Here is a 26,384-nt window from a genome sequence, read left to right on the forward strand (position 1 = left end):
AGATGTCTTTTTGTACGAGAGGGAAAATCAACTGTTTTTATATTGCAGCAATATCGTTCAAAGTAAATAATGTAGCTTCAGTTTCTTTCTTGCGTTATTATTTGGACTATTCCATTATAATGTGTAGGTAACAGGTAGTAGCTTTCTGTTCATTGAACAGTGAATTTTGTTGTTCTGAGGCGTCTGCTAATTGCCTGTCTGCGTAATGGGAGGACACTTGCATGGTCATTGTCTGTGATGCGCCCTAATCAGTTATCAGATACATAACAGCCTCCAGATACATAACAGCTCCAATGACTGCGAGTCTGCAAGCGTCACACATGAACGACAATACATCCAGTTTACATTCTGTCAGTTGTTAATAGTTAATGTCGAGTTGTTAACCGTACATATCGAGGTATTAAACATCCTCAGTAACGTCCTGAGCTCCACAGCTGACGTTATCGACATTGTGGAACTATATATAGCGTGTCGGATAGTGGTCACTGCGGCTTCCTTCAGAGCTGACGTAAACCCCTGTATGACTGTCAGGCACAGTGCTTGGAGACCCAGAATCACAGCGCTTGGAGGTCCAGATTCCCAGTGCTTGGAGGTCCAGTTTGAGCAACACCTTCAAGCATCAAGGTACGAGTTCTTTCGCTGAATCTTTACGACAGCAGAGTAACTGTTTTGACGTGTTGCTGTATATGACGCGGAGGAATATAAACCAGGTCACTCGACTGGTTGGGTAGGTAGAAATTACGTATATAGTTTATCTATGTCTGTGGGTGTTGACGAGTTGGTGATGGCTATGCACAATCATACGGACCTAACCACAGATCCCAGCTAACAATGACATTTCTATAGTCGGTATTTCCTATAAAGTCGGGTAGGTTGACCGTGAATGTGTAAGGTCGCTTTGACCCAGTCACTGATCAATGTGCAACATAATTACAATATTACTGCACTGTGGTCTTAAGTCATTCACAGTGCTTGTGTAGGTTAAAGTACGTGTGCGTTGCTTTTCTAAACAACTGTCTTTCGCCTCAGTGTAGTGAGATCACATTGAGGGACATCTAGCGTGAAGGAAATTAATTGGTATTCTGCACGTATTGCTACTGATTGTAATACGCTGGCCTTGGGTGCAGCCGACTCCTGAATGAACCAGGAAGAGGATAGTCATATACTCGCCCGACCTGAGCATGCAACGGTCACAACATATTTGAGTTTTGTTGGTTGAATGCGCAGATATAAAAATGTTAAAAAGAAGTTAGAATATGTTAGACCTGTGATGATATTTAGTAGTATCAGGGAGACTATATATACAGGGAGAGGAAACTCCCTGAAAAGCCCCTGAACGTAGGCCTCGGGTCCTTCCGTAAACAGTGTAGCCAATATGGCGGCAGCTTAGTATTAAAAAATGAGCCCGTTTTATTTTCAGCAGCTGATTAAATTCGCTGAGTGTTGTACCTGTAGCAGGGCAGTGAATGTTCAAAGGACAAACACACGCTATGGGTGTGAGCTATTGCCCGAGGAATGTTTATTTTGTCGTTGATAAGTCACCCTGAAACGTTTAACGAAATAAGGATAAAATAAATAGTACATAAAATCTTCAAGGTGTAATGCTTATTACTTGTAGCTATAAACAGACTAAATAACAACATAAATTACACGATAAGGTTACAATTTATCTTGTCAAATATATAGCAAGACATATATGAATAAACATTCTAATTTAAACAAAGTTGTGAACTTGTTTACAAATTGCTGTTTATAAAATACATGGGTTGGATAGTAACTGATTTATATTACAATTGTTCATGTAATTGGTATAGTTAATGGAATACATAGGATAAAAATACAAATCTAAAATGAATTATTCAAACAATGAGCCTATCCAGTGGGTGAGACGTGGGTGAGACTGGGGTGACGACACAGCACAGCAAAAATCTGTATCCCCAATATATCTGAATAAAACATAATTACGCTCATAACTAAGAGTAACACGCTTTACAATGTTGTGAAAGCCTAAGTGCTAGGGAAAGGCGCTTACCTTGTGCTTAGTAAGCGTAGATGATGGGGAGATCGTAGACGGTTTTTCGTAGTAGTCAACGTCTTGTCTCTTCTGTGTCCAATCTCGATCTGTCAATCGTCACCTGTCAGATTTGGCGGGTAAGTTGATCACGTGCCTCGATCACACCCGGAAACATACGAGTGTCACTGGATGGCCAGTCCGATGAGACCCGATGTACGAGTGCGGAAGCACCGATCACTACAACAATTTATGTACTATGTGAAATGTTATATGCGCATATTGTATACACATGCTAACAGAATTAAAATATGTCTATTCTACAACACATTCGGACTTAAATATCTCATGCACGCAAGAGTAAAGATGGAAAAGATATACAAAAAACCTTACAACTGCTAAGCCTGGTTTAGCATATTTATGTTTATAAGTAATGTATGACATTTTACAATGTCAAACGCCTATTTTATTTTAATAGAACATATTTAACGTATCACAACATATAAGTGAAATGATATAAATATACAGAGATATATTAAACTAACCTGATTTGTCAAGGGTCTCTGTGAACTTGTCTCTTTAGTGACTTTGTGAGTTCAGGCTATTAGACAAAAGGTTTAAGTTGGGGGTTTAGCTTGGCCAATCTGTTGAGCATGTCATGGCTTGGGTTTGTTAAGGGCTTGAGGGACACATGACCTATTAAGTAGCCTACAGATATACATATACAGAACAGGAAACATTAAACTAATAAAATCCCTATGTACATAGTTGTGTCTGCCACATAACAACTGAAATCCTACATGTAGATGATAAGTTAACTATTTTGTCACTTTAGTTTATGTTAAATAATTGGTGTTAGTGTCCGGAATAGGACAGAAGATTTGTAGCAAAATTTCAAGTCAGTATGTTATAGCTCACTGGCTTCTATTCTCGATTCACCGCGAAGACAGATTAAATTGTGCCGATAAAAACTTCTTCCACACATTCGTTTAATTTTTAGAAGGGAAACATACCTTTAGTTGAAAGGTATTTGCAAGTAATAGTTATAGTTTTATGACTTAAAAGGGTGTAACTGAGGTGTGTGAAAAATATCACATATTGCCGATCTGTTCTGATCCGCCATTGAAATGCTACATGCCGTTGTTCGGGAATTTCTTCAAATCCATCTTTTACATACACCTTTAATTCTTATGAGGGAAATATACTATCAAGTGAAATGTGTTTGCCAGTAAGTGTTATAGTGTCATAATCTAAAAAAAGAATGTTAGGGTGTGTTTGCGGTGTGTGAAAAAAGTGACATATCGCTGATCTGATCTGATCTGATCTGATCCGCCATTGAAATACTACTCGCCGTTGTTTGGGGGTTTCTAGTTATTACTTCAAAAGTATCTTTCACATACACCTTTAATTCTTATGATGGGAATATACTTTCAGGTGAAATGTGTTTGCAAGTAATAGTGATAGTTTCATAATCTAAAAAAAGAATGTTAGTTTGTATTTGAGGTGTGTGAAAAATACGATATATCGCCGATCTGATCTGATCCGTCATTGATGCTTGTGATGCTTGAGGGTTATAGTTTCATAACTTCTTTCTTTCTTGTTGATCTTATTATTTGACGAAACTGGAAAGATGTTTAGGACGCTTTGTGACAGTTTTACACTTTCTGTTTTTGAGAGGGGTATGGCAGTGTCAGTTTACATTCTGTTAATGTCCACTCCATTCCTCATATGGAATAAGATATCTGAATTAATGATTAATGTAAACAAAAATGTCTCAAAGTAGAATTTTAAAAAGGACAGCTGGAGTTAAAACATGTGTTCTCGTGATACTTTTGCGTTCTTTATCATGTTTTGGGAGGGAAGGCCGCGGTGTATCATTTATTCTTTCATTCATTCACCTACCTTTTTTCTTTTACCGTGTTTCTTCCATTCATTCACATAATTCTTGCTCTTAATTCTTACTATAGTTCATTCATTCATTCATTGTAAAATTCCGACTGATACAAAAAACCTGCTGGAATTCTGTTAAACACAACTGAAGTTGCGCTGGGAACGAGCCAAGTCACTGTGTGCGTTTGAGCAAGACGAGGCACACGTTAATTAGTACAAATGGAGCAAGCGAGTGACCTATCCCTGTTGTAGATTATCCCTGGTTGTATCTACAATCGGATATATTAATTACAAAAGTACATATTAATTAATGCCAAATTGTAAAAACATGTCAACGAACTACAGTAAATCTAACAAGACTATCATAGAGAAGAATGTAAAACTGATAATTATGTCTAAAACAGTTTAACTATAGAGGACAATACAATAGGACACAAATGGGCCATAGATTCCAGCAACTGAAGATAGATCACCACACTAGGGACTTGAAACTTTGAAATGGCATTTGAATGTGTGTGTGACTAATATTGAAATCACTATATGTTGGCTGTCCAGTCACGTTGGTACTAAAGGAAATTCTTAGGCAGATTTTGCAGATTTTGCAGCTAAGCTGCTGAGCAGTCAATGGGAAACAATATATTTCCATAAACTGACTTAAAACCTATTCGGCAAAATTACAAAATAACATTTGGCAGCAAAAATGTAGCAAACAAAAAAAAAAGCATATAATCGTCATTAGGGTATCATCTGCCCTTGAGCAGTCAATGGGAAACAGTAAGTTTCCATAAAATGACTTAAAACCTCCTGTTTGGCAAAATTAAAATAGCATCTGGCAGCAAAAAATGTAGCCAACAGAAAAAGCTTCATGGCATACAATCGTGGATGATACCCTAAACGTTATTAGGGTATCATCCACGAAATACTCGTCTCGTCACTATCGGGCTGGAACAATGCCGATGTCAACTAAAGTGACGGGTGTAAACAGACAAGATGAAGTGGTGATTCGAGCGTATCGAACTGGATATTACACTGACTCTTGTTTATTGAAGAAAGGATCCCAGTCCATGTATCCTATGTCACACTCCTTTAAGTGTCGTACCTTTGTTGGAATGCATTGTATGCTCATTCGCTAGCGGTTTTACACACCGTCCCAACTATTCCAGAACTGTTCAATACCTTTTCTAATGGTTTAATTTTAACTTATTAAAAGAAGATAAACTTCATGATAAGATGATTTTTAGTTTTGATTGTTAGTTTCTTTTCATCATTTTTGTGCTTCATTTTCAGAGGATTATATATTTTTCTAGCCGCGAATAGCTTTTACCTTTTATCGGAATTTTACTGTGTAACTGGCCTTTGTTTTAAGAGCGTGCCCTTCTGCTGTAGGTGGAATCAAAATGACCGGTATGATTCGGAAATGGACATCTGAGAATGGCAAGCTCTGACACGTGTGAGTAGATTACTTTATTACTCGCCCGTTGAAGATACTGCAGTGTAATATTTTCTCTTCAATATTACACTAGTGTAATATCGCTTGACGTATGACGTCAAAATGGTTCAATGTTGTGACGTCACAATGCTAATGTTCATGTCGCGATTTTACTAGACCTTGCTTGACTTGAAAGCTGAGAGTCCTCACACGGTAGGCAATTTCGCCGCAGTTTCTGTCAATTTATGATGGCGAGTAATAAACAGAATACTAAACTCGCTTCCGTGAAATACCATTTTCATTAAACTCGTTAAAGATTTAGTATCAAACTCGCTTTCGCTTTCGTTTGAAAAAGCGAGAAGCCAGGACAGGTTGAAGGATTATACCTTTGCTGTCTCCCATCTGCTGTGGACTATTAAACCTCCCGCGGACGATTGTGAGCTGATTGACATTGATGAATATTATTCAGCAATAACATGTACTATCTTGCATGCCAGCAGGGAGACACTACCAATGAAATCATTCAGGTCATTTCTGAAGCCATACTGGAACAAAATCGTGAATGATTCTCATAATTACATGACTTCTAAGCGCGCTGTTTGGCTTGCTGAAGGCAAACCTCGTGGCTCTACATACACGTCCTACAGAGATTACAAAGCAGCAAAAGCTGAGTTCAGGAAGCACATGAGACGAGCATGTGACAACCACATCTCACAGACTTTCCGAGAACTCGAGCAAGCCCACGACCTTGATATCCGAACCTTTTGGAATCGTGTGCGGTCGATCAGAGGGGGGCACAAGTCAACACTTTCCCCAATATTGTATCAAGGGACAGTGCACAGTGATCCAGAAGCCATATTTGATGCTTGGGCTAGCCATTTCCAGGATGTATATACTGCCGAAGACCGAGACAATTTCAATTCTTCCTTCTGTAAGCAGATAGAATCCCTAGTTGAGGAGATCCGTGTTAAATGCAAGGAAGAACGTGATCCACAACCAATTAAATTCACAGAGTTGGAAGTCACTGAGTGCTGTACCAAGCTGAAGAACAATAAAGCTGGTGGTGCTGACAAGATCGTATACAAACACCTAAAGTATGGTGGCAGAACCCTGATGTTTCACTTGGCAACTCTCTACAACATCATTCTTGAATCTGGACATATCCCGACAGCTTGGCGTGAGAGCATCCTGGTACCTCTGTACAAAGGTGGTAATAAATCAAAGAAAGATCCGAACTCTTACCGTGGCATATCACTTTCCCTTGTGTTGTCCAAAGTGTTTGAGATGGTGCTCCTGTCTCGACTGGACGGTCTAAATCAAACTGACACCTTTCCTCACCCACAGCAAATGGCATACCAATCTCAGTTATCTGCCCTTCAAACATCCTTCAACCTGCAAGAGACGATACACCATTACCACGAGCGAAAGGAGGATATCCACGTTGTGTTCCTGGATACATCAAAGGCCTTTGACACAGTATGGCACAATGGTTTGAAATATAAGTTATTCGAGAGTGGAATCAAAGGTTCCTTGTGGACTGTTCTTGACGACATGTTCACTGGAATGAGGTGTCAAGTGTTCCTTGACTTAATGTATTCTAGGCCCATCCCCATGATGCAGGGCATCAGGCAAGGAGGCGTGCTGTCAGGGAAGTTGTATCTGCTGTACATAAACTCCCTGCTCCAGAAACTCTCTCAGTCGAACCTTGGTGCTGCTGTGATGGACTTAAGTGTGTGCTCTCCCACTCAGGCAGATGATGTGGCACTCATTTCATCAAGGGTCTCTGCCCTTAGAGAGATGGTGACGATTTCGGAGGAATACAGCAACGACTGGAGATATGTACTGTCAACCGCCAAGAGTGAAATAGTGACTTTTCCATACCGACCGAGATCTCAACAACTAAAGCAAGTTGAAGTTACGTTGTACGACCAACCTCTCCCATGGATGGATACAATCCGTCATGTTGGAATATTCTTGTCAAGTAACATGTCAAGCATAGAGCATGTGACGCGAGCTGCCATTTCCTTGCGGTCCGGCGTGAGATCACTGACAGCTTGTGGGTTTCACCCACGTTTTACAAACCCAATCATCAGCCTGACAGTCGTAAGCCGTGTGTTTCTTCTCAAAGCCCTGTACGGGTCGGAGTTGTGGACTAACCTTTCCAAAGTTGAGATCTTAATGCTGGAAAGATCTTACAGACACGTCATTAAGTCAATCCAAGACCTACCTCGTACCACTCGAGCTGATAGTTGTCTTGGACTCCTTGGAGTGTTGCCCCTAGAGGCAGTTATAGATCAGCAGAAGTTGTGTTTCCTGGGTGGTCTCTTGAACATGAACCACAAATATCTCCCTCACAAACTGTTCGTATCCCGGTTGATGTGCTACTTACACAACGTCTCATCGTCTTCCGTCGGATATGTGCCTGATGTAGTCAGGGTACTCAAGAAATACCTACTCTATTGTCACTTGGAAAAATTCCTAGAATCAGGATGCTTCCTGGGGCGTTTAAAGTGGAGAAGAATAGTGAAGACGTCAGTCAGAGAGTATCATGTGGCACAGTGGAACCGTCGGCTGGCAGATGAGCCTGGCCTTCACAAGTTCCACCGGATACATCGCCGGCTTGAAGTCCATCCTGCATGGACTGTGTCATTGCTTGACGCATCACTCAGACAGCAAGCTAACTTTGTTATCAAAGCTTGCGCGACCGTGATAGACCTGTGTGAAACAAGGCTGTGTCATCGGTGTGGTTTGATGTATGATGACCCCCTCACTCACGCCGTAGTTGTATGTAGATACACAGAGGCAACTCGGGACGAACTATGGTTAGGCCTAATCAATGTCGGACCAATCGAGTTCAGCGTAAAACTTCACAGCATGAACCCAACGGAACTTACCGAGTGCCTGCTTTCATGTACAACCGACTTTCCCCTAATCAAAGAGGACCTGACTGAGTTTACAACTCTGTGTGTAAAATACATCAACATGATGTACAAAGCTGTGTTCCAGTGACTCTGTGTCACGCGTGCCTTTGACTGATTAAATTCAAACGCGAGATTAGCTCAAATGTGTATGACAATTCTAACATAAGTACATAAGTACATAAGTAGATAAATACTGTTTTCTTTCTGTACTCTTCACCATGGAGGAATAAAAGATTATATATACATCGATGAAGCAAGTCTAGATTTCCCCGCTTCTGATTCTCAACCCACTGGTGCTCCTTTTCAGTTTACAACGAATTATCTGTTTGTGTACAAATAGAGAATCTCACCCAAGTGTCCACTGATATCAAATGTATCACCACACGTTGACAACGTATCAAATATCCAAGGCTTGTCGAGGATGTCTTTACCTTTATCGACAAGTGTTGATGTAGTTGATATCAGTAGTCACGAGGGTGAGGTTATATTTATCACCCAAAATCATTGTGCAGTAGTTTTCAATGAAAAATGTACATCTCTGAACACAGCACTGGCATTAGATTTGCAGTGCAACGATATCAGATCATTGTGACGCTTTCAAGTTGATGACGTCATAGCATTGTCTGGGCATTGTGCAAAATCTACTGTCTGATCTCACACAAACGACATCTCTTGTTGAACACAGATTTGGATGATACATTATGTATATATATTCAAACACTAATCTTTAGATAGTGAGCGTTTGCTCCCGGAAATCTGACGCACTAACTGCAAAGATATGTTTTGTTTGTCTGTTGTTTTACTCCACAGTCAGCAATATTTCAGCTATATAAATAACCATTTATCATTATTATCATTTCAGGTAGTTGTACAGTCTGTCTCAAACTGCGACGACAATACAATAAAGCGCTAGTAGAACCAAATTTCTTTTTGGTCCATCTTGACGTCTGTGTTCTCACTGAGAAAATCAAGAGAAGTGAGAGAAAACGGAGAAAACTGAAGGAGATCGAGAAGGTCGTCAGTGCTTTGAGAAACACCGAGGGCGGAGATGTGTTGATACATTTAAGTGGACAGACAAGTGATGATAAATACCTCGGACATCTCGACGACTTTCTGGATAATAGCTTGAACAATCTAATCCCTGACGGTAAACTGTTCATTGACTCATACACTCGCCAGTGGTTGCACGAATGGAAACAGTTTGAACAATTTCTGGATGTTGTGTTGCTAAGAGTTACCAAAACACCATTCATATCAACAGTTGATTTTAAGACCAAAGTGTCTTCCGATTTTAAGATTGAGAGGGCGTCAACGATAAATATCGTGTCAATTTTGTCCAGTGACGTTCGCCCTAAAAAAGCACTTCCCAAGCTCCGAGGATTAAATCAATATTCGGCCCTACTGCATGAAAACAGAAGGACAGAATTAAAAGTTTACAAGCCCAGTAAAGAAATAAAGTCAGTTGGAGATTTTGTTGATTATGTTTGGCAGGACCTGCGCTTTAAAGAAAATTTAAGCTGTTTGTCTAAAGTGAAAGAAGGTGGGTCATTCTTTCTTGGAATATATGAGCAGCGGGACAGCAATAAAACATATGAGTCAAAGATTCTTGAACTGTGGGGTGTAGATGTGCCTGGGTCTGTGTCAGACCTCAGGTCATCACTCTTCAAGAAGATCAAGGATGAGGCAGCATTTCTCAGTTTCGATGGACATTTATTGGACGTTCCAGAGGAGATGGTCAAGGTAGAACTGCACAGGTTCACAGACAAAGACAATAAGATTAGGTATATTCTTGAAATTGCAGTTGGTTGTGTTGAAGGCATTGTGTTCTATGAAAAGAAAGGACCAGAGACGTACACAATTCAAGATGGAACAATTTGTAGAATGGACTTTAAGGAGTGGCTCCTTCGAATTAAGATGATGTCCCTTGAGACCAAGCTATCTGACATGTCTTTGCTTTAAGGATAAAAATTACCCGTGGCTCCATCGTATTCAGAGGATGTTCCTTGAGACCAGGCTTTCTGACACGTCTTTGGTTTAAGGATACACACGCCCGCCATCATGTCTGATTTCCTAACACATAAGCGTTCAGGGTCCATGACGACGTCTATAGGCAGCTGTGGTAAGTCTAGCAGCTCCGTTTCCTTGGGCCTGTACTCGGATCAGCTCATCGTCAGTGGAGTCGAGGAACAAGACCTGTCTTCATCAAGCCCGGCTTCTTTTCGACGCAGTCCACAGACGTTCGTTCCAGGTACAGACTTCTTGATGTGTGTCTTATATAGAGTGACTAGCCATTCTTAGTAACCTTCCAGTGGAGGACACCAGAAACGGGTTTTCCATACTGCGCGCGCGCGTGCGTGCGTGTGTGTGTGTGTGTGACGTCAGGTAACCTTTGAGATTGACCAATCAGAACACAGCTTACACAATCGCAAAAGTGCACATTCGCACATACATTTTGAACTTTTTATCTCGAAAAGGCTCGTACCCGAACGATTCCGAATGCTATTTAGTGTTCGCTCGCTTCCAAGTGATACACACGGTGTACGTACAACCAAGACAACGGTGAGTAAACAGTATCTGAAAATTGTGTTTTGGCAATATTCAAGTATGTCATCTTGCGGAAATATTACCTAATGGTAATCATGTCAACAGAACTCCAAACGCGTATAACTGCAGGTCAAATAACTGTGTTATATGCGGATTTTTGGTTTTGGAGAGATCTGTGTCAGTGACCTGAATATTTTGAAAGTCCCTCCGATCCTTAAAGATTGGTTAAATCTATTTAACCGTCTCGCGTTTGATTGGACGACCATTGGTGGCTCAAAGGTTACCTGACGCGACCTCCTATAAGGTTTTGTTAGACTCACTGGTGGAGTGTAACGAAATACATTGAGACTAAGTTTACTTGGACTGTTCATGGCTGGAAATAAATATAGTTTGAAAATCCTTAAAAAATTTATGCCATGACCGAGGCTTGAGGCTTCCATGATCCGCTCTAATGTGGATCACAAACATATGCATTCCTCCAGTGCTACATGCTATAACTTAATTGTGTTGTTTGTTGTGTCAAGGTACATCTCCAGGTACATCCACCCATGAACTACCTGGTTATTGCCCACCTGCCTTCATGTACGACTTCACAGGTAAACCGAAATACTAACTTGAGTAAGGGTTAATCTAACTGATGTCGTTTTCAGATTGTACATTATTTTTCCGATGTTCAGTCTGATTGTTCCTTAGCGACTAGTGAGGATCCGTGTTAGAATTGCGCAGATTGATGCTCATGCTGTTGATCACTGGATTGTCTGGTATAGCGTCGATTATTTACAGACCGCCGCCATATAGCTATAACAACAGCTGGAATATAAGCTGAGAGCTGCGTTAAACAGCAATCTGTCAAAGCTGTTTCATGAAATGCACTCCTAGGAATACTACAGCTTTATTTTATTAATGACACAAGGTAATGTCATGAGTTATAAAGCCGAAACTATGTGTTTTTCGGGTGTGAAATCCGTGTGTGACAAAATTGATTTTAGAGCTGAAATATTGGTTGGGAATGACAGATTATATTTCTTCGACTGCAGACACGATCCATGATCAAGAAGATTTTCTAGGATCGTACAACAGAGGGTACTTCTCACAATGGATCTCCGCGGAGCTTGCAGGTAAACTGAAATAATATTATGTACTCTTTTCTATGGTCATTAATGGCAGACTCGTGAATGTCCAATGTGCACGTGCTCTAGCGGATTGCCCGTGCTCAGGACGACGATAACAGGGTCTTCTTGAATGTGGTCCTCAGCAAGTATTTTAAAGTATTAAGTTTCATGTCTTTTAGTGGCATTTAGAGGTTGTTATATATGGCCAAGATCTTTTATGGATAAATCTTCAACCTGATGAAGGGACCTCAAATGACCCAGCAACGTTTTGTGTCAAAGAATTAAAAGACCTACCTATAAATATGGATGAAATATTGCCAATGTGACGTTAGATATTAACTCACTCACTCATACCAGCTTCGATATTCATTCTCATTGTCGTTTCACAGCAAGCCAACAGTATTATCATTCCTGATTGCTTTCTGTCAGAGCAAGTCAGCCAAGTCTTACCTGTACTCTTGTTCTCTGTTTTTCAGGTAAAGGATTCATCTACCCGAAGGTCATGGTAGATTACCTGTCAGATGTTGCTGAAACCGTCCTCTTAGAAATAGAGAAACTTTGTGAAGGGGGATACTTTGCCTACATCGGACACTCGTTAATGGTCACCTTAAACAAGACTCTGAACGGAAAGTTTCCAGACAACGTGCTGTGTGACGTGTGTATTTTCCGAGATGACAGCCCAGTGATGGTTCTAACAATCCTTACAAATGACCGCAAACTGGATAGAGCCAAATATTACAACTCACAGCTCGCCAGGGCTATCGTGAGCATTGTGAGGAAAGACGTTGCGGACTTCTCTGTCAACAACGGTGTTCTGTCTCCAGGGCAGTTCCAGTCCAATGAAAGATTCGTTGAAGATCTTGAGCAGATTGTCACAGAAACCTCCAAAGGTGCACCAGCTGGGTCGGTTCAAATGAATCCGAAGAAATGGCACGATGTGATACATCTGTTTTTGAAACGAGTTAATTCTTGTTTCTCTAGACCTGTGGGAAGCCTTGACTCCTGTTACTGCTTTGATGGTGAAAGTTTTGATTTGTTGGCTGAAATGTTGGAAGATCGACGCCGTGTTGGTGTCACGCTCCCGACATCTGACTACACAACACTTATAGTAGGAGAGTTAGTGACCCGACTCGGCATTGTCTCAAAGACTGTCACTGTCACCTGTCTCCAGGAGTCCCTGAAGGAATTTGAAAATCTGAGGTAGGTGTCGCGGTAGTGGCCTAAGTGTAGTGGAAGCTGCCAACACCAGCAGCAGTCTAATCGGCCGGATGTGTATAGTCACCAATAAATTCTGATTTGGAACTTCACGGTTGCCGACAAAGACAATTTAATGTAGGTTCAGGTTGGGTATACTTGTACGTGCAACTAGTAGGTGAGATTAGTTTTACGCTGCACGCAACAATATTCCAGCTATATGGCAACGGTCTGTAAATAATCGAGTCTGGACCAGACAATCCAGTGATCAACAGCATAAGCATCGATCTGAGCAGTCGTGTCAACCAAGTCAACGAGTCTCACCACCCGATCCCGTTAGTCGCCTCTTACGACAAGCATAGTCGCATTTTATGGCAAGCATGGGTTGCTGAAGGCCTATTCTATCCGGACCTTCCGGGTTCGCACATGCAGTTAGTGAGCTGACATGTGTTATTATGAGAGAACAACATATATGAGAGTGACAAAACTATTTCTAGTCGGAGGTAATCTCTCTACAATCCGGCACACCGTCTAAACTGGACTATTTCTTCAGTCTCGATACGTGCCGGTTTAGACAGTTTCAACTGTATTAAGATTTCTTTATGCTGAGCAAAACTTCTGTCATCGCTAGACTGGTACACCACCATTAACTTCCTGTGGTGGGTAGCCCAATTGTTAAAGCCACTCGTAAAGACCCAGGCTCGATTCCCCAAATCGGATTAACACGTGTAACACTTGCCAAACTGGGAATTAATTGCACATTTTCTTAGTAAAGTACAAATTCTAGTACTCCATTGTGTTGGGTCCCATCCAAAAGGAAGTCGGAAAACCGGATGTCCAGACTGTACCCCTCAAGGCACCAAATCGTCAGCAGACAAAGACCAACCCGTGGAAGTCGCGGTGGCTAGCTGGTTAGCCGGCTGACTTTACGTGCTGGCGAGTAGGTGCCTGACACTGAGGATGTGGGTTCGAGTCCCGGATGGGACTCAACTCAAAAGAGTTCTAGAATTTGTTCTTTACTAAGACAGTGTAATCCCAAATACAACACAGGTTACATTAATAGTCATCCATAACTAAAGATTCAATACTTTCTTTGTCATTGTGTGATTGATCTTGTCGTGGAAAATACACGAAGAAATACAGGAAGCGTCCTGGGGGGAATTCAACGAGTAGGGGGACTAGCCAATCTCGAAAAGCCGAGTTCAAATTCTAGATCACATCTTTCACTAAAACCGAATATCTGATTATAAATAATGTTGTTAGAAACAAACCTATAATATCCACAGGTCAAAGGCTGTTTTGAATCTAATCTGCGCTATGCCATTTTCTGTTACAGTGCAATGAATATACACGTATGCGTTTTTAAGTTTTGTGCTTAAAATGTCCTTGACCTCGTCGTGGCTGAAAAAAATGCCGATGTGACGTAAAACTTAACCCACTTTTAGACTATTTTCTGTTGAACTGAAGGTTGATCACCATACTAGGGACCATGGGAACATTTGCTACCTGCATGTGCCCTAGCTGGATTTACACAGCCCCTTCAGCCATTGGTGACTGAAGACAAATGAATGAATTAAAAGCATACATATTGTACGAAAAAAGTGTACGTTTAAATTTACTTTTAATATATTTGGACTTACGTACTTAACGAATGTGGCACCCATGAAGAGCCACCTCCTCGTGGTGGGTGCTGGATAACGCTAAGTGCTCTTCTCCCGTGTGGACCCGGGACAGAATGTGTCCACAGCACCCCATTGCTTGTCGTAAGAGGCGACTAAATTGGGCAACCTGTTTGCCGTGGGTTGCGTCCCGTGTCGGTGGAGGACGGGAACCTGGTGGTTGAGGGCAGTTGGGCTTTTAGCTGCGTTTCATTTGCCCAACACACCACTTTGGCCCTTACTTCACCTAGACGGGTGGTTGAATTGGCCCGATTCAACCAATCGGCTGGTCATGCCAAGCCCTGTGCATGGACTGTCTATCTGCCATTGCACAAATTTGATTTGGAATTGTTTTAAATTTCGGCTTTGGCAATACTGGTGATTTGTAACTTGTTTGATTGTAAATTATGATAATATGAACTTTGCCTAGAGTCTTATGCCAGAGGGCGATGGCTCATGGGCCAATCTGGTAGATTAATTTCTTATAATTCTTCTACTGGAGTATATCATCCGGGTATCCTTGGTGCTGCAAGGTGGAGGCCCGCTTGCTTTAGCACTGTCCTTGTGATACTCCGTGGTGGGTGGGGAGCTCGGATGATGAACCATATGACACCAATCATGGCTTATGAAATACCAACCAAAAAAACTAAACGTCCACTTGAAATTGATCCTGTTGATGCTGATCATAGACCGTCTCTATCGATTGAGTATTGGCCACGTTTCCTCGTTATTGAGACTCCGGAAAAGACACCATTGAAGTTGAACCCTTTCGCAGTGTCAAAGGGTATTCAAGGTATTGCAGGAGATGTTAAGAACATTAGACGCTTACGTTCGGGTGCCTTACTAATTGAGTGCAGCAAGAAACAACAAGCAACCAACTTGATGAGTATTGAATCTTTTGTCGGTATTCCGGTCACGGTCTCTGCTCACAAGACCTTGAACACGAGTAAAGGTATCATCAGAGATCGGGATCGATTGTTTGCTGACATGACCGAACTTGATATAGCATGTGAAATGAAAGATCAAGGTGTGCTGTATGTGAAGCGTTTTTCAACCCGAAAAAACAATGAAACATTCCAAACGAATACTTATCTGTTTTCTTTTTCATCGCCAAATGCTCCCAAATCAGTGAAGGCAGGTTACTGCAATATCCAAGTTGAAACGTACATCCCCAACCCACTCAGATGTTTTAAATGCCAGAAATATGGACACGGTGTAAATACCTGCACATTGTCTGTTGTGTGTGCTCACTGTGGTGAGAAGACACACACAACGGAAGATTGTGACAGTGATTTTAAAAAATGCACCAACTGCTCAGGCGAGCATTCTTCTTCTTCGAAACAGTGTCCCATCTGGAAAGAGCAAATGGCAATAAACAGAATAAAGTTTACCCAAAACATCTCTTTTTCGGAAGCAAAGAAACTGGTGAAGCGATCTGACCTTACAGAAAGTTATGCTACAGTAGCAAACACATCGTCTGTGCGCAGCCCTAAAATAACAAAATCATCTACAAGCTGCCAAACTACCTTGACTTGGGTCAATTGTGACTCTCCACAACCTTTATACCCAGCTATGTCATCACAGACTGAGGAATCACTTCCTGGAACATCAAAGTCTTCTTCTGATCATAAATTATCTTCACAGTCACGCACTGAGTCTCAATCGACAGCTGATAGACAACAAACTGCTAAAGGCAAACCTAAGCCTAAGCCTGATGCTTCAAAACAACAAAGTGGCAGAGCTCCTAAAGGGTCACAAAATAAAATTCAGTTGTACAATAAATATGGGTCTCTTGCAAAAGAGTGCGGGGTAGATCCCCAATAAATCCCCCTAAAAGATAGTTTATTCCAATAATATTGTACAGTGGAACTGCAGAGGATTGAGGACTAATTTACATGAATTACAGCTATTAGTCCAAGAGTTCACACCTTCAGCGATATGGCTCCAAGAGACATATTTAAAGCAAACAGATACATTTGACCTTCGTCATTTTAATGCATATCATTGCTTTTCACCCCCGGGTGATAGGGCCACTGGAGGATCATCCATTCTAGTCAAACAAAACGTTATTCAAAGCCCTGTTTCACTTAATACTAATATGCAGGCTGTTGCAGTGAGAATTACTTTACATGTAGCGTTTACGCTATGCTGTCTTTATATTTCACCGTCTTCGGCTTTTGCCAAAACCGATCTTCAAGCTCTATATGATCAGCTCCCGAAGCCCTGTATTATAATGGGTGATTTAAATGGGCACAACCCACTCTGGGGTAGTGTTGATACAAACACTAGAGGCAAATTGTTGGAGGACTTTTGTTCTGACAATGACTTATGTATTTATAATGATGGTTCCAACACATATTTACACCCTGGTACAGGGACTTATTCTGCTCTCGACTTGTCATTGACAAATTCAGAACTATTAAATGAATTCGAATGGTCAGTCCACGATGACCTGTGTGGAAGTGACCATTTTCCTACTATATTAAAAGCTGTAACTCCATCTGATGTTCCTCCATCATCAAGACGGAATTTTAAAAAGGCTAACTGGGCTTTATATGAAACACTGTGTGCTGAAAAACTTACACCTGAACGTTTTATTGACGTTCCTGATGCTATTAAATCTTTTTCTGATCAACTGAATTCCATAGCTGATGAGTGTATACCAAATTCCTCTGTAGTTCCACACATAAGAAAACCATGGTTCAACGATGAGTGCAAACAAGCTAGGAAGGCAAGGAAAAAGGCAGAACATTATTTCCGTCGCCATCCTATGGTACATAATTTAAATAAATTTAAAATTTTAAATGCTAAAGCACGGCGTACTTTTAAACAGAACAAACGCCAAACTTGGCAAAATTGTGTGTCCAAAATAAATTCTCGGACACCCATGTCCAAGGTATGGAACATGGTCCAGAAAATCAAAGGTAAACGTACTAAATCTACTGTCCATCATCTTAAACATGGAGATCAATTGCTTACTGATAAATCAGATATTGCTAATAAACTAGGTGAAACCCTTGCTAAACACTCTTCCTCTTCCAATTATGTACCAAAATTCCAGCAATATCAAAAACAAGAAGAAAGGAAAACTATTAATTTCAATTCGGATAAATCTTGAAGATTATAATGAAACGTTGTCTATTCATGAACTCCATACTGCTCTTGATCAGGCTCATGACACTGCTACTGGAGCTGATAACATACATTATCAACTCCTGAACCACTTACCAGAATCCTGCCTAGAAACTCTCCTAAATATTTTTGATGATATTTGGACATCGGGTAACTTTCCTCCGTCATGGCGTGACGCCATAGTAGTACCAATACCTAAACCTGGACGTGATCATACGGATCCATCCAATTATCGTCCGATTTCATTAACAAGCTGTGTTTGCAAGACCATGGAACGCATGATAAATAATCGACTTGTTTGGTACTTGGAAACTAATAACCTTATCACAGATATACAATGTGGTTTCCGCAAAAACAGAAGTACTGTCGATCACTTAGTGCGTTTAGAATCATTTGTAAAAAACGCACTGATTAACAAACAACACGCTGTGTCTATCTTTTTTGATCTTGAAAAAGCATATGACACTACTTGGAAATATGGCATTTTACGAGATTTACATGACTTCGGGTTGCGAGGTCGTTTGCCTGAATTTATTGCCAAGTTTTTAAATAACAGACAATTCCAGGTCCGCGTGGGCTCTACCCTGTCTGATCATTACAATCAGGATCAGGGTGTTCCACAAGGCAGTATTTTGTCAGTCACTCTTTTTAGCATCAAGATCAACAGTTTATCAAAAGTTTTAAACGATTCAATTGATGGATCGTTATTTGTGGATGATTTTAATATTTCTTGTCGTGGTAAAAATATGCATACCATTGAACGGCAATTGCAGTTGTGTTTAAACAGGATTAATAAATGGTGTCTTGAAAACGGCTTTAAATTTTCTAAATCGAAATCTAACTGCATACATTTTTGTCGAAAATACAAACCACATAAAGACCCTGAACTGTCTCTAGATGGGACGCCCATTAAAGTTGTGAAGGAAGCCAAATTCTTGGGTCTAATCTTTGATTCACACTTAACGTTTTTACCACATATTAAATCACTTAAAAGTAAATGCCTGAAAGCTCTTGACTTGTTGAAAGTGGTTTCAAATTCAAAATGGGGAGGGGATCAAGCTACCCTTCTCCATTTATATCGATCACTCGTTCGTTCTAAACTTGATTATGGTTCCATTGTCTATGGTGGAGCCTGCAAAAGCAACCTTAAACTTCTTGATCCTGTCCATCACCAAGGTCTAAGACTTTGTCTTGGGTCCTTCAGAACTTCACCTATTGACAGTCTTTACGTTGAGGCCGATGAACCATCTCTTGCACAACGCCGTATCAAATTATCTTTACAATATATCATAAAACTATACTCTAACGAATCTAACCCTGCATATAACTGTGTCTTCAATCCCCTTTATGAGGATTTGTATAGCAAAAAGTCTTCTCTTGCTCCACCTCTTGGGCTCAGAATAAAGCCGTTTATTGCTGCTGGTGGTATTGAGCTGAACAATATAGCTCCTTCCCGTCTTCTTTCCTCTCCCCCATGGCAGTTGGTTAGGCCACAGGTTGACCTAACATTAACTACATTTAAAAAATCAGAAACGAATGAATTACAGTATAAACAAGAATATAATCAATTGAAACATACATATAACAATTACAAATCCTTATTTACAGATGGGTCCAAGGACGGTGGTGCAGTTGCTTGTGCTACTGTCATTGGATCCAGAACAATATCTTCTAGATTACCCGATAATAGTTCTATTTTTACAGCAGAAGCTAACGCCATATTAACAGCTCTTAAATATATTCAAAGACACCCTAAACGTAAACAGTATATAATATATTCCGACTCTCTTTCTTGTCTTCAGGCTATTTCTTGTAAACATTTCTTGTAAACATCCGCTTTTAATTGAAATTATTGAATTGTATAATACTCTTGCTACTGGCCAATACGACATCGTCTTTTGTTGGTTACCCAGTCACGTAGGTATTTCTGGAAATGTGATGGCCGATCTTGCTGCCAAGGCGGCACTCAACAAATCTGTGACACCACTTTTTCTTCCATATTCAGATTACAAAGCTTGCATTAGAACGTATATCCGTGATCTGATGCAGAAGAAGTGGGACACTCAAGTAGGTATCAATAAATTACATGAAATAAAACCGTATATTGGTTACACCTACTTGGGTTGTCAGTCCAGATTTGAGGAGGTCATCATGCGACGATGTCGTATTGGCCACACAAGATATACACATAAATATTTGCTTAAAGGTGAGGATCCTCCGTTTTGTATCCCTTGTGATGGAAGAATCACAGTCAAGCATATCCTGCTTGACTGTGTCGAGTATTCCATCACAAGGGATCAGTATTTTAATTCACGAACTCTGAAGGATCTTTTTAATAACACAAGCTCTCATTTAATCATTGCATTTTTAAAAGAATTAGATTTATTGTCTGAATTGTAAATAGATAAATATTTTATGATTGGAAGTTTAGATTGAGAACTGCGCTTGTTAGTGGCTGTATCCTCAAAGGGGGTTGAAGTACTGTAAAACTATTGTCCCCGTGAGAGGGTACGTAAGTCCACAAACATTCAAAGTAAATTCAAACTTTCATGTTTTTAATCGTAGCATAAGTGTCTTTTTATTTGCATGGCTAGGTTTCCCAAATTGCTGCCAGCTGAGGGGATGATGTAAATCCAGCTAGGGTCCATGCAGGTAGCAAAGGTACTGTAAGTCCCCATGGTCCCTAGTATGGTGATCTACCTTCAGTTGTTAGCAATCTATAGCCCATTTTTATCTTGTATTGTCCTGTATAGATACATTGTTTTAGGTATAGTTACTAGTTTTATATTCTCATCTGTGATATTCCAGTTGTTTTACTGTCTCTTGTTGACAGGTTTTATAATAGATATATATATTTCATTTCAGTATTAAATGTTCTCGTCACGATATGGCTGAGATATTGCCGATGTGACGATAAATATTAACTCACTCACTCACTCACTTAACGAATGTTGGAATTCCCAGTGCAAAACGCACGCACGCACGCACACGCACATTTACTCAGTAATGCCATTCCCAACGCTTCATTCATTTTCTAGGACATTAAGAAACGTGCAAGTACTGAGGTGTCCATCCGCAGCTTGTGAACAAGAGGCTGGCCCTGGTCCCGATGTGGTGGTGACAACATCGTGGAGCAGCAGTGCCAAATGGGAATTCTACGTCAGACACGGTGTGTTCATTGGTATCTCATTATATAGTCTATTCCTTGTTCTGATATCGTCGCCAAGTGGGAATTCTACGTCAGACACAGTGTGTTCATTGGTATCTCATTATATAGTCTATTCCTTGTTCTGATATCGTCGCCAAGTGGGAATTCTACGTCAGACACAGTGTGTTCATTGGTATCTCATTATATAGTGTGAATAATAAAGTGAGTGGGTGGGTGGGTGGGTGAGAGTTTGTGTGTGTAGGTGGGTGGGTGAGAGTTTGGGTGTGTAAGTGGGTGGCTGGGTTGGTGGAATGGGTGGATGAGTGAAAGGAGGGTGAGTAAGTGGACAGTGTGTGGGTTGACTGAGTGCGAGAGTGGGAGGGTGGGTTAGATAGTTAATTGATTGGGTGAGCAAGTGGGTGGGTGGGTTGGTTGATTGTGTGTGTGTTTGTGGGTGAGTGAGTGGGTGTTTTGGTTAATTAGGTGAAAGGAAGGTGAGTAAGTAAGTAGGTTGGTTACTGGATGAGTGAGTGTGTGAGAGGGAGGGTGGATGGGATGGTTAACTGATTGGGTGAGTAAGTGATGTGGCGAACATAAAGACAAATGTATGACAATGCCTTGAAGAAAGGAACTGACAGGATACTGACCTCCTCCTCGCATAATCGGGTCTCCGCCGGTCTGAGGGAAACTGATGTGGGTGTATTGTTTTCAGAATCTGTCCCCGATGCCGCGCCACAAGGAGCTGCACGCCCAGGTGACCCAGAAGGTACTTTTTAATTCGTGAAATAATATTTGGTTTACGTCGCTGTTAGCAATATATCATGCTGAACACCAAAAAACTGACTTGACACATTGTATCCATCAGGGGGATTAACCTGGGTCTTCGGCGTGAGCGCTTTAAGCACAATGCTACTCCTCTGCTCCAGTTGACAATGAACGTTTCTTGTCCTCAGTATCCACTTCAGACAGCAAGGAGGTGATGCAAGCAAGGAAGGTGTTGGCGTCGGCTATACTGGAAGCTGCAGGCGGTACAAGTAATCGTGGAAGGGCTGACGTTGCTCACCTGGAACGGATGATCGAGTTTACGTTGCAACAGTGTTCACAGCGGGCAGCCATCTTTCTCCAAGACCATCTCCGTGATGGAGAGGACGTCCAGGAGTTTGACAAACTCAACTGTTTTATGGAGGACTACCTTATGCAGAGCTTCAGGCAGCGGAATTTGCAGCTTCTGTTTCGGGAAGACATGGACGGTAAGTGTGTTAGTGAGGGAATAGGTTTTGACATCAGTTTTAGCAATACTGTCCCCAACAACAAAACGGTTTATACTGCCATTAGAATGACCGCTTCAAATTTTCAGGCACTTGAATTGCATGCTACCGAGCAATTGAAAGGTGATTTACGATACGTCACAAAATTATAAAAAAGGCCAATACACCCCAAACCTGCAATACACCCCAAACCTACAATACTCCCCAAACCTACAATACACCTTCCACTGGAAGCAACGGTTGGTGGACGGGTTAAGCGGCTGACTGTGAGTGCTGGCGATTACGTGATTACACTCCGAGAGTGTACGTTCGAATGCAGGATGGGAAACCCTCGAAAGTACCAGAATCTGTACTTGATTGAGAGAGTAATCCCAAATATAACATGAGTAGAAAAGCTTTCTTTGAAAGAAAGGTTTTCCGATAACCTCTACGGGAACAAGAGCAAACTACTTGAGATAGATTGATATGTGTTATAAATTTTAACGATGCAATGTGAATGGCGGATTGTTTGTTTGCAGGTCACATTTCCAGATTCTATGAATTTTCCTGTGTTCCTCTATTTGTTTCTCTCAGTATATACACCACGGATAACTTTTGGTAGAAATGCTTTCTTTTGAAGTGAGGGAGTGAGCTTAGTTTTACGCCACAATCAGCAATATTCCAGCCATGTGGCGGTGGTCTGTAAATACCCGAGTCTGGACCAGACAATCCAGTGATCAACAACATGAGCATCGATCGGTGCACTTGGAAACCGATGGCATGTGTCAACCAAGTCAGCAAGCCTGATCACCGGATCCCGTTAGTCACCTTTTACGACATACTCGCCTTTTATAGCAAGCAAGTTCTGCTGTTGGCCTATTCTACCCCAGACTCCAACGGGTCTTTCTGCGGTGGAAGATTCTTCTAAAGAATGGTTTTACGGTAACTCTGGGACAATGTTCCTTCCCTAAATAACTATTCCATATTCCATTTCCAGATTCCGATGCATACATTGAGTCTATAAGGAAGGTTTCCCCCATCCTTATCAGCGGTCTGGATTTAGAGTCCACGCGTCTGATGGATCGCCTCATTAGCAGTGATGTCATGTCTGAAGCTGGGAGGGACAGCATCTTGGTACGCCCAACCAAGCATTCGAGAAACAAGGCCTTTGTTACCTACCTACGAGGTAACTTCAGCCACGAAACATTCAAGGACCAGTTCCTCCCAATGCTTTCTAAAGAAAACCAGACTCTGGCTAAAACAGTGGAGGACGAGCTGGAGAAGCTGACAGTGTCTAGTAGACGAAGAACAAAGTGTCCCTTCTGTAAGATGAAGGAGACGGTGAACATCAGACAACTGGCAGATTCTCTGTATCAGATGAACGAGATTTCTCAGTCTCTGCAACAAGATTTGTCCGCGTCTACTCTCCCAGACACAGTGAGATGGACGGAACTCTTCAAGCAAGTGACAAGCATGAAAACAATAATGAAAGCTCTTGAAGTTAAGAATGAACGTCTTCATCGAGAATTCATTACTCACGAGAGAGGCCTTTCCAAGAGGCGTCTTTGCCTGGAATGTACTTGTGATCATTCTGAACAGCAAAGTGCTGTCGTGGGGTCGGACAGTGAGAAGGATGTAGCCAATATGTCAGATTTCCACGACTGACAGACAGCCCAGTCAGCTAAACAATGTGAACCGTTCAGAGTTTTCCACAACAGACAGCCCAGTCAACTAAACAATGTAAAACGTTCACAGATTTCCACAACAGACAGAAGAGTCAGCTAAACAATGTGAACCGTTCACAGATTTCCATGACAGACAGCCTGATGTGCTTAACAATGTAAAACATTCCCAGATTTCCATGACACCCTGATGTGCTCAACATTGTAAAACGTTCCAACATTTCCACGACAGATGATCTGATGAGCTCAACTGTGTGAAACTTTCCCAGATTTCGACAGCTGACAGACAACCTGATGTGCTCATCAATGTAAAACGTTGACAGATTTCCACAAGTGACAGACAGCCTGATGAGCTGACAGTCGGATCTGTCCCACAATGAAATTGTCTTAGGGAAAAATCAGTTGCTGGCGATTTATAGCCCGTTTTTTTATTGTATAGTCCTCTATTGTGAAACTGTTTTAGATTTTAATTGCTAGTTTTACATGCCTACGTGATATAATGTAGTTTAATGTCCTTCGATGTCAGATTTTTACCATTTGTCATTCACTTTTGTGTATTATATTGATTGGTCTTGTCACCATATGGATGAAACATAGCCTATGTGACGTTTAATTTCAACTCACTCTCTGGGAGAAATAAAATTATGTACATGTAAAAGAAAGTACACGTTTTTGGGGGTGGCGGGCCTGGGGGTGGGGGCGACTATTTGTCAACCCATACACAAAGTTTGTGACTTGAATGTCAGCCACAAAACCTTTCAAAATGTTCACGTTTTGAATTTGAAAATATTCTAAATCACTGTGTGTATATTTTCTTTCACTCCGGTTTGCATCCCTTGTTTAGAAAGAGTTACGGTCAAGCATGTCAAGGGATAAGTAAAAATGTTTAAGGATATTTTTTAAAAAAACTAACACTGTTTCGTTAGATAAGTTTTGATGATTAGTTTACAAATAGCCGTATATTTTGGCATTGGTGGTTTGGATTAGACATACTTCTTTATTCAGTATACAGGGCCATGGCCCACATTACAGAATAGAACACCAATATATATTTTTCATGCTGGTGACAAGTGACTGTCATAAATTGTTGCCTTGGACATCTATCCAACCTGGAGCACAGTGTCTAGTGGTAATACAAATTTAATGTCAGACAATTTGTACATTATATAGACACTCTATAAGTTTCTGACAAATATCATTTTGGATCTAGGTTGTAGAATAATAACTGGAATTTATGCATATCTAATTTTACGTACCTTTTTCAAAACTTAGCAGTATTTATCAAAACGTTTTCATCCCTACTTGACATTAGTCTTACAAAAGTTAAGTTAATTGAGATCATTTGCTGGCTGTATCCTCAAAGGGGGTTGAAGTATTGTAAAATTAATGTCCCCCTGAAAGCGTACACAAGTCCACAAAATAGTTCAAAGTTAATGTGAAACCACCATCGTTTCGAATCGTAGCTTCGTTTTAATTCATGGTCTATAACTGCCAACAGCTGATTGTTGGGTGTAGATCCAGCTAGTGTCCATGCGGGTAGCAAAGGTACCGCAAGTCCTCATGGTCCCATGTATGGTGATCTACCTTCAGCTGTTGGTGATGTATAGTCTGTGTTCATATTGTCTTGACATTCCCAGTTAATGTATGTTAGATTTAATTATTAGTTTTAAATGTATTTGTATGATAATCTAGATGTTTTACTGTTATTAATTTTGCAGACAGGTAAGTGTGTTTGCTAACATTTCTTTTATTCATTTCTGTGTGTACAACTTTCTTAGTCACGGTATGGCTGAAATACTGACACTTTAATTATAACTCGCTCACCGACGCTTGCACGTAAGTTTAGATGTCTAAATCAGATGCATTGTCGTGAATTTGTGTCGCTAAGACTCTCAGTGCCAAAAATGCACAGTGTGAACATGAACCGTCACGTGGTGAGGCAAGAAAAGGGATATAACAAATATATTTATATCAGAATTCCACGGGCGACAAATATACTGACGAGTACAGTATTGAAAAGAGGAGAAGTTAAGCAGATTAATAAAGACAGCATATTTTATGGATATAAAGACAATCTGAATAAAAAAAAGTTGTATATCCATAAAACATTCTCCTCATTCTTGAGTTTCCGTTTCGTTACAAAAATGGGTTTGAAAAATATACGTTAATGTTATATATACACCACTGATGTTCATGAACAAAAAATATGTTTAAAACAAGCAAAACAGTAGCCAACACGTACAACCAACACTGTGAAATGAATGAGCGAGTATGGTTTTACGCAGCTTTTAGCAATATTCCAGCAATATCACGGCGCGGGACATGGGCTTCACACGTTGTACCCATGTGGGGAATCGAACCCGGGTCTTCGGCGTGACGAGCAAACGCTGTAACCCATAGGACACCCCACGCAGCA

At 40.9% G+C, this 26,384-nt stretch overlaps 1 protein-coding gene across 2 annotated transcripts; it reads left to right on the forward strand.

Annotated features, from left to right (window-relative positions):
• Positions 1-510: 510 nt before the first annotated feature.
• On the forward strand, positions 511-26,074 carry LOC137260146 (uncharacterized). 2 transcript variants are annotated; one of them, XM_067797843.1, is made up of 10 exons: positions 511-624; positions 5,288-5,351; positions 9,114-10,499; positions 11,320-11,391; positions 11,833-11,913; positions 12,384-13,107; positions 20,930-21,060; positions 21,752-21,805; positions 21,993-22,289; positions 23,284-26,074. In XM_067797843.1, exons 3-10 carry the CDS (start codon positions 10,310-10,312, stop codon positions 23,949-23,951), a joined length of 2,217 nt encoding a protein of 738 aa, XP_067653944.1. In that variant the 5' UTR covers positions 511-624; positions 5,288-5,351; positions 9,114-10,309; the 3' UTR covers positions 23,952-26,074. The 2 variants fall into 2 exon arrangements, with proteins under 2 accessions (XP_067653944.1, XP_067653945.1); XM_067797844.1 differs by lacking the exons at positions 511-624; positions 5,288-5,351; positions 9,114-10,499 and adding an exon at positions 10,735-10,810.
• Positions 26,075-26,384: the final 310 nt, after the last annotated feature.

This window comes from Haliotis asinina, chromosome 13, assembly GCF_037392515.1.
Source record: "Haliotis asinina isolate JCU_RB_2024 chromosome 13, JCU_Hal_asi_v2, whole genome shotgun sequence".
NCBI classification, from domain to species: Eukaryota; Metazoa; Mollusca; class Gastropoda; order Lepetellida; family Haliotidae; genus Haliotis; species Haliotis asinina.

What these genes read in the sequence shown, in the direction of transcription:
- LOC137260146 (XM_067797843.1), top strand. Translation starts at nt 10,310, where the DNA reads ATGTCTGATTTCCTAACACATAAGCGTTCAGGGTCCATGACGACGTCT. An exon ending in AAGGAATTTGAAAATCTGAG is followed by an intron (nt 13,108 to 20,929) that starts GTAGGTGTCGCG and finishes TTCATTTTCTAG; the next exon opens with GACATTAAGAAACGTGCAAG. An exon ending in ACGCCCAGGTGACCCAGAAG is followed by an intron (nt 21,806 to 21,992) that starts GTACTTTTTAAT and finishes TCTTGTCCTCAG; the next exon opens with TATCCACTTCAGACAGCAAG.